Source organism: Nesoenas mayeri (genome assembly GCF_963082525.1).
Source record: "Nesoenas mayeri genome assembly, chromosome: 16".
Taxonomy (NCBI): Eukaryota; Metazoa; Chordata; class Aves; order Columbiformes; family Columbidae; genus Nesoenas; species Nesoenas mayeri.
This window is the reverse complement of record NC_137562.1, coordinates 2,886,567-2,900,383: the sequence shown is the minus strand read 5'-3', so window position 1 is coordinate 2,900,383 and position 13,817 is coordinate 2,886,567. Positions and strand designations below refer to the sequence as shown.

Below are 13,817 nucleotides of genomic sequence, written 5' to 3'. Positions count from 1 at the left end.
TCAGCCTCTGATTGCTGTTGGATCCTATTAGGAATATCTTCAGCCTAATCATGACTACTTGCAGGCAGCTGTGTTTTTTTCCTCTCTGCCTGTTTTCTTTGTTCCAAATCTTCTTGACATCATCCTTAACAATGCAAATAGTGGATTTTTTTCCTTCATATTTTACAAACTTTTATCAATTTGGTTCACACCAGAAAATCCAGATTTTGTTCTCTCCTTCTACTTTCATGCTCCATACTTCCAAATGGATGCATAACGCTCGTAATTTGTTTCAGTATTTGACAGTTAGTCTTTCAGAAGTCCCCAAACTCTGCCACATCCCTTTCTGCAATCCTGTCCAAAACCCTTCAACTGTTTGCTCAGGGATCTCCTGGCCCAGCTCTGATACAGCCCAACCGCAAAACCTTAATCAAACATTAGAGGAAACTGCAGAGCTGGAAGAAAAAGCTGGAACAAAATCTGTAGAGTGGAACCATACAAGAACACGTCTTTTAAACCCCTCCAGGGATGGTGACTCCACCGCTGCCCTGGGCAGCCTGTTCAATGCCCGACAGCCCTTTCTGTGAAAAGCATCACCTCCTGCACCGCGATGAGACTCCTGAGAAGGAAATTGTCCTGTCAAAACCCAGCGTGAAGCATCTCCACTTGAGACTGGATCATCTCACGGCTTGTCTGTGCAGAAGACAGGAATCCTAGGGCACTGGAGACCATGTTGAGAACAGGTCTCATTTAATTTGCATCAGCCCAACATCACCACACAGATTCATGCTGACGACCCCATGCCGATGTCCCAGTGCTGCGCTGTCTGGGAGGATGGGTGAAGGGGCATCAGGACAGCTGGCAGCAGCCTGTGCCCAGCTCCAGAACACTGCTACAAAACACAAGCAAGATTGGAGAGAGCAACCAAGAAGCTTTTATTGCTGTGAAGAGTGAAAATGAAGTGTGAAGCAAGCTTGAATCCAACCCAGCAGATACAGGAAAAGCTGTTAAGCAGCTTGTAAGGAGTGACAACCAGAAAGTCCATGTTCTTGGAGAGTGCTACCACGTCCAGAGCCGACTCCAGCTCCAAGAGCTGTTCCTGTGCTCTTGGCACAGCAGGAAGCTCTTTGGCTCTGTTGTCCTTCTCCCCGGAGAGCCCCATTCAAAGGTCTTCCAGGTCCCACCTCTGCCAGGACCCTACACCAGACCTGCCTTCCCCCTGTACAATGTGTTCTGAACTCTTCAGGCAAAGGCCTGGGAAGTGCCAAGCCAGGGCATGATGGCTCCGTATGTCCCCATCCCTGCCAGAATCACTCTCAATGGCAAGGGCCGGTTTCAGCGGCCATATCTGTGGGGACAGCCCAAGCAGACCCCATTTTCCCACCCTCCCACCCCAGTCCCACCAAAAATAAATTTCTTCCCAAACCTGTAACTGTCCTTCAAGAAGTTTGCCTTATTTAGTAGGTTGGTTACTTGGTTTCTTAGTAACTTGTGGGTACTTTGCATGAAACATGACTCCCCAAAGAGAGGCCACTTCTGCAGGTCTCTCACTGATGGTTGCTTCTGCACCTGCAGGTTTCCTTAAACTTTCTGGTTGCATCTCAATTCCCGCAATAACCACCCCGTCTTTGAGCAGTTCTGTGCTGAAGAGCATCTAGCCATTGATGATCTTCTCACTGATGTATCCAGGCATGGTGTAGATCAAAAGAACTAGGAAGATGGTCAGAAGAGCAACAATGAACAGCACAATGATGTATTTCTTGTACCGCTTCCAGAGAAAGAACACAAAGGTCTTCATGGGATTCACAAACCAGTTGAAAGAAGTTTTTGGCCGGCTGGAACAGGAAAGGAAGAACAGATAAGCACAGGTGCAATCCACAGAGCAGCACCTCAGTGCCTCTGCTTTGGTGCCCTGTCACCCTCATGGGTCAACAGACCTTCCTGCTGCTTCCAGACAGGCTCAGCTGGGGGCTGCAATAACTGCAGTGCCATGAGAGCGCTGGAGACAACAGGACCTGCTCCTCACGACAGCCCCCGCACAGCTGTTCTGCACCCATGTGCCTAAGGGGTACGTTCACATGGTTAAACCAGAGCTGCCCTTGGTGTACAAGTGATATTATGGCAAAGCTGCCTTGGGTACCTCACTGAGATCAGCCCACAAGTCCTGCTGGACCCACTCGAGCTCTGGGAAGCTCCGGCAGGTCCTGTAGACCCCACCATCCAGGGCCTCACTGGTTGCTCTCAGCTTTCTGACAAGCAGATGCTCCTTGTCCCCAGGCAAACAGCTGCTGAAAACACAGCACTGTCCATCCATGTTGAGGGTGATAGCACAGATACTCACTTGGGCTTTTCCAGGGGTTCAGGTTCTTTTCGGCCCAAACCAGCAGGGCTTTTCTCAGCCTCCTCCACAGTCAGCAGCTGGAACTCCGCTTCCACCTTACCCTGGAGGGGGAACGTGTCTGAGCCACAGCCGCATGTGTCGCTCTGCAGACCGGCCCGCTGACCACACGCCCTACCAGGACTGGGTGTTTTTCTCCCAGTTCCACTTACACATGCTCAGAGCAACTAACTTTGCTCTCCAGGCATTAGCTACAGAGTCTCTCACTTCACAGCCAGCCAAAACTTTGGCCTGGCCAGAAGCTGTTTTGCAGACAAGTCACTAAATTGTATTGCTATTGTCGCTATTGTAATGCACTCCACTGTCTGCAGACTCCCACACTGGCACTGAGCAAAACTCACCCTTGGGGACAAACAAAGGTTCACAAGGGCCATCAGCAACAAGTCTGCCCTAGGACAATTGTCACCTGCCTGTCTGGGGTAGGCAGAGACGCTGGGACAAGCTTTTGCTGCTGTCCGGTCTGGCTGATGGGGAGCCATGTGCCTCTTGTTTTGCTGCCCTCCTTGAGCACTGCTGTGTGGGAAGCTCAGAGAAAGACGTGAAGCTGGACACCCCCTGCGATGCCACCACAGCTGCCTGGATCTGCAGCAGAGGGAACAAGTCTCCAGGACCCTGCACAAAGTCCTGGGCAGCTGGGCCATTGCTGTCCCTGTACGTTATGTGCATGCAGGACAGGCTGCCGTGTCAATGCCGAGGGAAAACACGGGCTCCCTGCTCACCCGTGCCAGCACCCTGCCTCACCGTCAGGAGGTACTTGTTCCCACTGGGGTCTGTGAACTCCACGTCCTCTGGTCTGACTGAACGATTCCATTTCTTCTTCTTCTTCTTCTGCTTGTACTCCCTCTCTTCTCTCTCCTCGTCTTCTTGATCTTTGAGTTTGATGAAGGGCCACCAGCCCCTCATGCGCTTGTTTCGGAAGATGGAGAAGCGAGGTGTTGCATTCTCCTTGGCCATCTTGATGGTGCAGTGCTCTGAGCTCTTGGCTGCCCGCACCATGTCGTGCAGCTTCAGCTCGATGGAGCCTGCAGGCACAGTGAAAAGGAGAGCTCATGGTGAATGATCTGGTAGAGTTCTGCACATTTACAGCTGGAGAACCTAAAGCTCAGCATAAGAAAGGCACAGTCCAAGAGTGAGAGACAAAGAAGCAGAAGCCACAGGGCTTGTCTCATCTCTGCTATGGCCAGATTGGTTTGCGTGAGATACAGCAAGTTATTTTTACTCCTTTACCATGTGCCACCCTGCTCTCCTCACATGTCCAAGCTCCTCTTCTCCTCATTCCTGCAAATGTCAATGAAATATTTAAAAATCTAGAAAACTCCTTAAAGGTTTCAAGTCTGTCTTATATCTGAAACAGCCTCCGTTCATTTCCTTGTTTGGCCTTGTGCCCCTGTCCTCCTTGGAATAAGCTTCTGTCTCACTTCAGCACTGAGCCCTTGAGGCAAATCAGTCTTATCACATACTGATCTGTACTGGCAAAATCACGGCCAGCAATCAAGGGATGTGGGTGTTCTCTGCTCAGCTCTGCTGAGACTGCATCTGGATACTGTGTCCAGTTTTGAGCCCCCAACACGAGAAAGGTATCACCTAACTAGAGAGAGTCCAGTGGCTGAGCTGGTCAAGCCTAGAGTATGTGCCACAGCAGGATGGGTTGAGAGACCCGTGTGTGTTCCACCCAGAGAGGAGAGGTCAGGGGAGAGATCTTACTGCATCTCCCACAGACTAAGGAAGCTATAGAGCCGATGGAGCTAGACCCTTCTCAGACACGGACGATGAAAGCATGTAAGGCAGAGGACACAAGCTGCTGCAAGTAAAAGAATTTGAGAATTATGAGAATGGTGCAGCCAGGGACCCAGAGGGGTGCTGGAATCTTCATCCTCAGAGATACTCAAAACTCACCCAGAGAAGGCCCTGAGCAACCTGACCTGTATTGCATCTAGCCCTGCTTGGAGCAAGAGGTTGCAATAAAGGCCTGGAAAAATGACACCAAGGCCCTGGGACAAGTATGCAAGCTCATCGCATCTGTGTAGGGGAGGTGTGTATCTCCAGGCTCACATGTGAAAAACCAGCCCAGGTGCCGAAGCACTTGCTCTGATGCTCCTGGTGTCCCTTCTCAGGGGGATGGGGCCTGGGAGAAACACTGTAATACTCCAGCAAGGTGAGGGACAGATCATGCCACCCCCAGAAAGTCACACCATACCTAGAAAGTCATTAGCTGAGATCCTGTCATAATCCCAGACCTGGAGGACCAGAACAGCTGGTTCCCGAAACTCTGATTCCTCCACAGAGAAGACAGAGTCCTTCTTCTTGTAGGTAATCTCCTTCTCGGTTGGGAGATAGTTGAAGCGGAAGATGAACCTCCAGTTGAAATTTCCCTCCCCCGTCAAGGAGTTAAAGTGAACGTCTGTCTCCTGCTTGTCGTGGTCCAGACCCTTTATCCAGCTGCAGGAGAAACTCAGTTATCGCCTATGCCGACAGCCAGCCCCAAAGGCAGAGCAGAAGATGGAGGGGCTGAAACCCATGGGACAGCAGGAAAAGAAGAGCCAAAGAGCCAAACTGGACCAACACCTGACCAACATGTTTGGGGGCAGAGCAGTCCATGCAGGGGACGGGATTGGGGACCCTGTGCTGAGGCAAGGGGGAGCAGAGGGTCAGCAGCGGCAGGGAGAGGACAGCCCTGCTCTGCCTCCCAACAGACCTTCTCACGTAGATGTCGCTGGACGGCTCTCCCGTGACTGGGTTGACATCATCGAGAATCACGTCGTCCGTGTTCCAGATGATCACACGCAGCTCGTAGCTGTGGGAAGGACACAGAGGGAAGTGAGACACATGCTCTCACCCCCACCGCCTGCGAGGGCAGGTCAAGCCTGCACCGGAGCAGTAGGACTTGAACCCTCCTGGCACTGTGGTCCTCTGCCAGGTTCCTCTGGCCACACACAGCCCAGCAGTCTCACTGCCATGCATAAGCCCTTCCTGGGGGGCTACAACCCCACAGACAACCACCCACAGTCAAAACAGGCAAATCCTTGGTGCATGGGGAGCCCAACCAGCACCAGTTGGACACAAGCACAGAAAGGCTTAGGCAGGAAGAGACCTCTGCAGCCTCTCCTCCAGCCTCTTGGTCTAACTTCGTACTAGAGCAGATTGCTCAGGGCTTTGTCTGCGTGAGTTTTGAGTATCTCCAAGGATGGATATCCCAGCACCTCTCTGCATCATTCCGTCCCTGTCCCAGGGTAAGTACACTCTCACGGGGAAAATGTTTTCCCTATATCCAGTTGGAGTTTCCCTTGCTGCAATTTGTGGCCATTATCTCTTGCCCTTTCATGTGCACCTCTCAGAAGAATCTGGACCCTCCAGCTCAAGAGCCTCATTGAAAACAGCAGATGTCCTCCTTCAGCTTCACTTCTCCAGACACCCAGAGGAAATCTGCCCACTAGCCAAATCACAGGGTGTTTCAAAAAGATGGACCTAGTTTCAGGTGTTTGAAAAAGATGGACCTGATTTCAAAGTGATATATTTCACAATGGCAATATGTTACAATTACACAAACATTTACAAATTATTTAATGAGTTATCATGTTTTAGTAACCTCTTTATAAATCATAGAATCACAGAATCATTTTGGTTGAAAAAGACCCTCAAGATCATCAAGCCCAACCATAGCCTGACTCCGGCACTAACCCACATCCCTGAGAACCTCACCTCCATGTCTATTCAACCCCTCCAGGGATGGTGACTCCAGCACTGCCCTGGGCAGCCTGTTCCAATGCCCCACAGCCCTTTGGGGAAGAAATTGTTCCCACATCCAACCTCAACCTCCCCTGGCGCAACTTGAGGCCGTTTCCTCTGCTCCTGGCGCTTGTTCCTGGGGAGCAGAGCCCGACTCCCCTGGCTCCAAGCTCCTTTCAGGCAGTTCAGAGATCAGAAGGTCTCCCCTCAGCTCCTGTTCTCCAGCTGAACCACCAGCTCCCTCAGCCGCTCCATCACACTTGTGCTCCAGCCCCTCACCAGCTCCATTCCCTTCTCCCAACTAGCTCCAGCACCTCAAATGCTCTGTGTTGCCTCCACCTGCTATACAGACAATATCGAGATGATATAGTGACTTCAAATTGGGTCCAGCTTTTTGAAACCTCTGTAGAGCTATTAATAGATTAGTAGTTTTGACCTGAGTTTCTCTCGCCTTCATGTCCAGCCTTAGGGAGGTTAACCCTGGCCTTCGCAAACACTTGCACAGCTGAAGCACTTATGCCTCATGCTGATACACCCAAGAGACCACCCCACAGCCAGAGCTGAAGCAGAGAGGATGGCTGTGTGCCAGGCTGGCACAGATGTCAGGACCCTGGGACATCCCACCAGGCATGGGGACAGACAGTGACCCTTCACACTGGTTTACCAGCCCGAGCCCCGCTCCCACGGATGTTACCTGACAGGCAGCCGTGGCTTGATATTGACAGGCGGTGGTGCGGGGACGTCAGTTGGAAACATGTCAATCCACATGTGCAAGGAGCCCTGATGAGAGAAGACAGCAGAGAGACTTCAAGAGACAGACCACCTCCAGCTCTTCAAGGAGCAGGAGCTTGGTCCTGCAAGGAAAGCTCTCACCAGAAAGGCACTGCTCGTCTCTCTCCATCCCCAGCACTTCAGAGTGATGTGTGACTGGATTTAGATACAGAAAAAATGAAAACTGCCAAAAGTTATTTCCCTCCCCACCCTGCTCTCAAGAAAATAAAACATTTCATCTGGACTGAGTCTGTTTCAGACAGTGGCAAATGTGTGCTCTGTTTTAATAAGAAGCATACAATAATGTAATGCTTCAGCACTACCAAGAAATCTAAAAAGTGATGGGTCTGACCCTTCCCTCCCCACATGCGTCTCCAATGCCAACCAAAGGCAGAGTGACTGCAGAGCTCTGCTCTGCCACAGAGCTCTGGTACCAGAGGGAACGGGAGATGTTCAGTGCAGGACGCTGAAATGGTTGAGCTCAGATCACTGCACTGCATAAAGCTAAGGAGGAACATTTCTCCTCCAGACAGCGCTTATGTTGTGCCCCCAGGGAGAAGCCAAGGGTGCAGAATGGGGCTCTTGCTGGGGAGCAAAGCAGCAGTAAAAGGGGACAAAGCAGAGGAAGGTGCTGTGGCAGACAAGGACACTCCCAGCCACCACGGTGCATGGTTGCAGGGCAAGAGCAGGTTCCTTCCCATGCACACAGCATCCTCATCAGAGCAATGCTCCATGGCCCAAGGAGACAAGAAGGACTCTGGGACACCAGCATTGTGACCACAACATCAGTGGACTGATGGAGCAAACAGTCCTCACCTCATAGGAGGGCCAGCCACCCACAGACGGCCCACCCAGGAAGGGGCAATGTGTGGGATTCATATCATGACAAGGACAAAAGGGACAACAGGGACCAGCCCAGGGGGCTGGGAACCAGCTGTCTGAAGGTCCTTCCCTAGACCAACATCTAGGCTGCCCAAAGAAACACATCCCACCTGCACCAGCCCAGGGTTCTCCGGGTTGTACAGGGACCGGATCTCCACATGCTCTGGTACCAGCTTGTACCCGTATCCTGGCATCTCTTCCCAGTGCTGCAGGACGTACAAAGCCTTATGTTCATCATCCACCGACCAGTTCTCATCTGCTACTCCTCTCTTGTTCCTCACAGAGGCCTCTGCAGCAGGACACATAAGAGGAAAAGGGCGAAAAATAATTTACAGTGGCCCTGAGAAATGGAACCAGGGGACACCAAGGAGGTTGTGGCCACTAGAGGGAATGTGCACAGCAGGCACGGGCCTGTGCTCAGGGAAGGTCTCCATCACTGCTGGCAGAGGGCATGAAACCTTGCTGTGTTCTTGGACATCTGTGGCCCTGGCTTGGGGTTTGCAACGCTAGTGAGAAAAACAGCAAAGGAAAAGCAGAGGCTGCCACAAGAAGGAAATCAACAGCAGTGAGGAGCACTGGGGAGTCACCCAGGGCACGCAAAGCCATCGGAAGCAGAGAGCATCCCTGAAGGACAAAGCCAGCTATAAACTGGAAAAGAGACTGAAAAAGTCTCCCCACACTTCCCATCCCCCCAAAAAACCCAAAACCAAACAACAACCCCCCCACACACCACAATAAACAAACAAACAAAACTAAAACAAAACAAAAAACCCAAACCAAACCAAATCAAAAACAAAACCAAAACAAACAAAAAAACACCAGAAAAAAAGGAGGTGAGTATTTTGCTGGTGGTGGTCACAAGCAGATGGAGGTCCAGCTTTGTGCCAGTGTCAGCCACCAGAACAAGCTACACCTTCCCTGGCTGCACAAGCCATCAACCACCCAGGCACATCCCTGCCCTACAAGTGGATTTACTTTGCTCCACCCACTGCCTGGGAAGCCGCTTTGGGTTCTAACAGCCTGGATAACATCTTCCCCCAGTACAACACTGTCACCCACTGAAACCGGGCCACTGAGCACCAAGGATGCTCCCCGTGGTGACCCAGAAAGCTGAGCCATGCAGGGCACAGGGTGGGACACTTCAGGACAGAGAGGCTGGTGGGCTTCCAGCCCTCTCACCATCTCACCAGCACAGGCACTGCTGACAACAGGCAGCTGTTTAAAGGAGAGGTCCTTGTTCTCTGAGCGCTCTGTACCTTCAGAAAAAGCCTCTGGAGGGACCTTGAATATTTTATTGTCCACTTTGACCTCCTCCCGTCTGTACTCTGCTGCAGGGAGTGAGTTTTTCTTGCATAAGCTATCCAAGATCTGTGTGGGCTTGAAAGCATCTCGCCACATGTTGTAGCCATTTCTGCATGGAAGGGAGAACATCGAGAACATCTTCAGCTTAGACACACCAGGTTTTTCTCCTAGGCTGTGAAATGCCCTGCCCTCTCTGCAGCACAGGCTATGACACCTCACGTTTTCACTGGGAAAACCACAGGAACACAAAACCTTAATGAATGAAAAGCTTAACAAGATCTCTTCCGGAAAAGGAAGCCAGGATTGTGCCCCACAGACCATTAACTTCAGAGCAGCAATAGGAGCATTTCCAGCTGCAGCTCGTATGTAGGAGAGAGGTTTTATCAATGCTGGGGCACAGCCAATTCTCCAGCAGTGGGGTAAGAGAAGAAAAGCTTACAGAAAACTGGCCAAAGATGCCAGAGAATCCACACTGAATGAGGCCAAAGGAAAACAGACGTCACGAGTTTTGCTGCTCACTTAATTGGCTACTGCCAGAGAAACCACCTTACTTTCTAAAAGAGGCCTAAATCACATCAACACCAAGCGAGAGCTTTTCTCACAGAACACCAATATGAAAGCATTGAAGAATTATTTTGCTACTGTACACAAAATACACTGGTCCTCAGTAGGAATTAGAGCTACCACAGGAAGCTGGGAGGAGTCTCAAGGAGATGAACTTATCCATGTAACCTGCAGCGAATCTGTGGGGCACCTGCTCCGAGGATTCTGTGCACCCAAGCTCCATCCCGCGAAACTGGAGGTGTTCTGTTACCCACCCAAACAGCAGGCGAGAAGAATGTATCTCGTGGCCCTAATGAGCCACACCAGTACCTACATGTCATACTGAGAAGCCACTCCACAGTTGGCCCTGTGCTTGCTGTAGAATCGATTCTCCAAGTCAATCTTGGTCTCCCCAATCAGATCATCAGACCCAACCAAATCATGGTCAAATATGGCCACAGTGAGTTCTGATTCCATGGGAAAGGAGACTGTGAGCTCCACAACTCTGGACAGAAGCAGACGGGGAGAGTGCAATTAGCAAAGAGGATGGAAATCAAACACATGCTCTGCTTTAGTCATCCTACACATTTAAGAACTGTATTTGACAACTCAGAAGACCTCTGATAGAGCTTTGCTCTCCATTAGTTTGGCATGCGCAGTTTTCAGTGAGGGTGTTCAAACAAAGCGGTTACTTTTCCAGGGATGTGTGCCCTTGAACAGAGGCCCTGGAGCCAGGGGAAAAGCTCCCCAGTGCTCTGTCACTCCTTGGCTTGCTACTTTGTCTGGTAAATCAAGCCCTTGGGAGTGCTTCCCTCCTAACCCGAAACACTTCTGGCTCCTGCGTCAGCCAGAGGCAAGAGATGTGCCTGGGACCTTGTGTCACAGCACAAGATCCTCCAGCAGAAGGGAACAGAAGATTGCACGTGCTGGGCCACAGCCTCAGCCCCAGATTTGTGCTATTCCTATTAAACCTGCTGGGTGAAAACTTCCTGCATACTCTCCAAACACAGGATTGAGCTGCTTTGGGATGTATCGCTCCTTTGTGTCCTTCTGCTCCCGCCCCACAGTCACCACCACGTAGGGGTCTGCCTTGCCGTTGGGGTCTGCTGGAGACAGGTTCGTAGCCTGGAACACACAAGAGGTACGGCCATAGGTCGGCTGCGGAGAGCCACCAGCGCAAGGGACACCGCGCAGGCCTGCGAATGCCCAAGCCCACTGGGCAGGTCCCTCCAGCAGCTGCCCCGGCGGTGAAACAGTCACTTATGCCCACACAAATCCCCACTCAACAAGCCACCGACGTCTCCAGCTGTCAGCACACCTGCAGACAAGGATCCAAGAAACACCCAACTGGATTTTTAGCACCTTCTGAAGCTACAAAGCATCATAGAAGGCTCCCCATGGACAAGACGTAGCTGACCTCCACTGGGCTGGCAGAGCCTTCAAACCAGTGTCGAGCTTTTCACAAGTGCCACTGCTCATATTGACTGAGTGGGGAATGGCAGGAGGTCCATAGGAAGGGACAGACCTCCAAGCACTGCCACCAACACCAGAGACTTACCTTAACGATGTAAACTCTTACAAGAACCTTGATAGGTCTGTTCCTTGGAACGCCCTGGGAGACCCTGGGCTCCGTGCCGGCTTCCTCAGTGGGGTAGACATAGAAGGAGCCCTGCAGAAAAGACATTGCAAGTAACAACTAGATACAAAAGAGACTTTCTCATATGAGGTTGGACCCCCCAAAACCAGCTTCACCTGCCAACTGGAAAATCAGAGCCATTGCCGCACACAGACCACAGACACCCTGTGCCCCAGGGGACAGTCCTTTCCAAAGGCACCATCATGACACATGGCCCAGGCGGTTGGCAAGTTGGGCTTCAGGCTGTCAGACCTCTGCCAGTGCCACACGTTCTGAGCACCTCTAGGCACTTTGGACTGCCAAAGGCAGGTTTTCTAGGGACCTCCTTAAATCAACTTCTGTAGCTGATATTTCAGAGTCTTCAAGAGCTCCTGGGTGATGCTTCTTTTAAAGAAGTTTTACTAATTTTAAAACCAGTGAAGCTCACTGATTCTTACTGGCATATCAAACATACCATGAGGCCCCAACCAGAATAAAAGTCCTTTGTGCTTCATGCTCTCTCCTTACAAGAGCTAAAAAAATATAAATCAGGTGCATTTATCAACAAAAGACCACAGCACACAATTGCTTCAACAGGCACCACCAGCACCCTGGCCATGCTGCAAGTGGCCTCACACTACCTGACACACAGGTGCAGTCTCAAAAGCTTTGCTGGTGTCAGCACGCTACGAGATACAGGTTGTCCTGTGGATTTTCTTCCACACACAGCACAAACATCATTCAAATGATACAGTACCTTGTACTTGCCCAGAAAATGTTCATCCTCGTTTCCATCTTCATCCTCATTTGCTTTGCCACGATGAAGGGGGAAAATACACAACCAATCTTCAAAATTATCAAACTCATTTTCCAGCTCAGAGTTGTAGATCTAAAATAAGTAGAAAGTAATCTGGGGCCTTTTCCTGCCAGGAGAGTCAGAAGGACCATCCTTTCCCTGCTTCAACTATGGCACCTGGTCCTGCCTTACACCTGCATAACTCAGCGCAGGCTGTTACGGTTTTCCCATCCTCAGACGTGCACACACACCCCAGCCAGGCTCCAAGGTCTCACCAGCTGTTTCAAAGCCCAGTAATGATGCAGGCCCAGTGAACACTGCAGGTTGTCCTCCCAGTGTGACCTCCACTGCGGGGAAGTGAGAACATGGACAAAGGGCTGGGGTTGAAAGAGACCTGTCAGCCCAGTAATCACCTGAAGGGTGGCAATGACCTTCCTCTTGGGTCGAGCAGGTTCAGCTTCAATTACTGCCTCATCTTCTGCTTCCATGTCAATGGAAGATGCATTTAAATTCCCTCCATCTAGAAATGGCAATAGGAGATTAGGAAACACTCTGATCTCTCCCATCATCTCAAGTGTCTGTCCAGAAAATGACCCCAGCAACACCTCTCACTTTCACCCAGGGCTTTGACCAGGGTAACTGGAGCTATTGCTGTCTGTCACAGGTGTCCTGCAGCACCCCAGGTGTCCCAGTAAGGCATGGCTGGACCTGGTGGGACACAAATCAACGCAGACTTGCTGCCTGCATGGCCACTGTTTAGGGAGCAAGTGGGCAGAGACCAAAGGCAGGAGGTGACTGAACCAGCCCACGGGTGCTCTCAGAGAAGGCACAAGTGAGAGTTAACCCTCTTCTTTGGGTGGATGTTTATCTGATGGACTGCTGGTTTGGGTGGATGTCTAACTGAAGCATCACTGCCACTTTGGGCACCAGCAGCTGTGCCTGGAGAGAGCACAGCGAGATCTTTCTCTGGGCCACCAGCAACCCAAGGGTGCATCCTTGCCCTGTTTCCCAAAGACCCCAGATCCCTTGAGCACTAATGCCATGCAGGCACCCTCCAGCCCTCTCCTAAATAGGATTTACATCATTTCCGTACTTACTCATTGCTAGGTGAGTCACTGCTTACACCTCAGCAAATCTGACCCTGCAGCTCTAACACTGGTCTCAGGTAATCTGTTTGTTATTACTGTCCTGCTGTCACCTTGTAGTGAATCCTGTAGCCAGGTGTGTATCCTGCACACACAGAGTGATGTCCAGCTCCTGGACAGGGTTGCATCTCCACCATCCTCTGTCTCCACCCAGCCGTTGCTTCCTCCTCTCACCCTGACAATTCCATGATCCTTGCAGATGATTTTTCTAGAGGTTTTTGCTCACTCAGGAAGGCTCTTGCTTCAACACAATCGTCCAAACTTTTCTGAGGCAAGTTTGGTGTTTTCAACTTGAAATAGCTTTTGTTAGCCCTTGCCAATGTTTTGGAGCTCTTTGTTCCCTTTCGTGTTGTTTTTTTCTGAATGTTGCAGAGCCGTTGCCTGCTCAGACCCCTTTCCCACCAGCCCGGTGCTCTCTCGGATGGTGTAAGTCCTGGCTCTCCCCACAGAAGAGCTGCGTATTGCTAAAGACTCACCTGTGTCATTCAACTCATCGTTCTCAGCATCCTCCTCATCACTGCATGTCTGAAACACACAAACAGTCATCTCACATCCCTGACAGCAAAGGCTTCTCCATCCAAGCACAGGACACTGTCAAAGCTTTCCTGCCAGCAGGGTCAGTAATGCCCAGCCTGAGCTCATTTAGCATTAACATAACTG

At 51.0% G+C, this 13,817-nt stretch overlaps 1 protein-coding gene across 1 annotated transcript in view; it reads right to left on the bottom strand.

Moving 5' to 3' along the window:
* Positions 1-1,633: 1,633 nt before the first annotated feature.
* The window catches only part of LOC308046828 (fer-1-like protein 4), a gene marked incomplete at both ends in the record, with an annotated part of 38,230 nt that continues 26,046 nt past the window's right edge, over positions 1,634-13,817 (bottom strand). Inside the window, 14 exons of the mRNA XM_080354882.1 lie at positions 1,634-1,814; positions 2,321-2,421; positions 3,119-3,399; positions 4,575-4,816; positions 5,073-5,171; positions 6,798-6,883; positions 7,867-8,045; positions 9,013-9,167; positions 9,936-10,106; positions 10,599-10,726; positions 11,160-11,270; positions 11,974-12,105; positions 12,426-12,532; positions 13,634-13,682. Coding sequence (XP_080211008.1) covers positions 1,634-1,814; positions 2,321-2,421; positions 3,119-3,399; positions 4,575-4,816; positions 5,073-5,171; positions 6,798-6,883; positions 7,867-8,045; positions 9,013-9,167; positions 9,936-10,106; positions 10,599-10,726; positions 11,160-11,270; positions 11,974-12,105; positions 12,426-12,532; positions 13,634-13,682 — 2,022 coding nt within the window. The remainder of the gene's footprint in view (positions 1,815-2,320; positions 2,422-3,118; positions 3,400-4,574; positions 4,817-5,072; positions 5,172-6,797; positions 6,884-7,866; positions 8,046-9,012; positions 9,168-9,935; positions 10,107-10,598; positions 10,727-11,159; positions 11,271-11,973; positions 12,106-12,425; positions 12,533-13,633; positions 13,683-13,817) is intronic.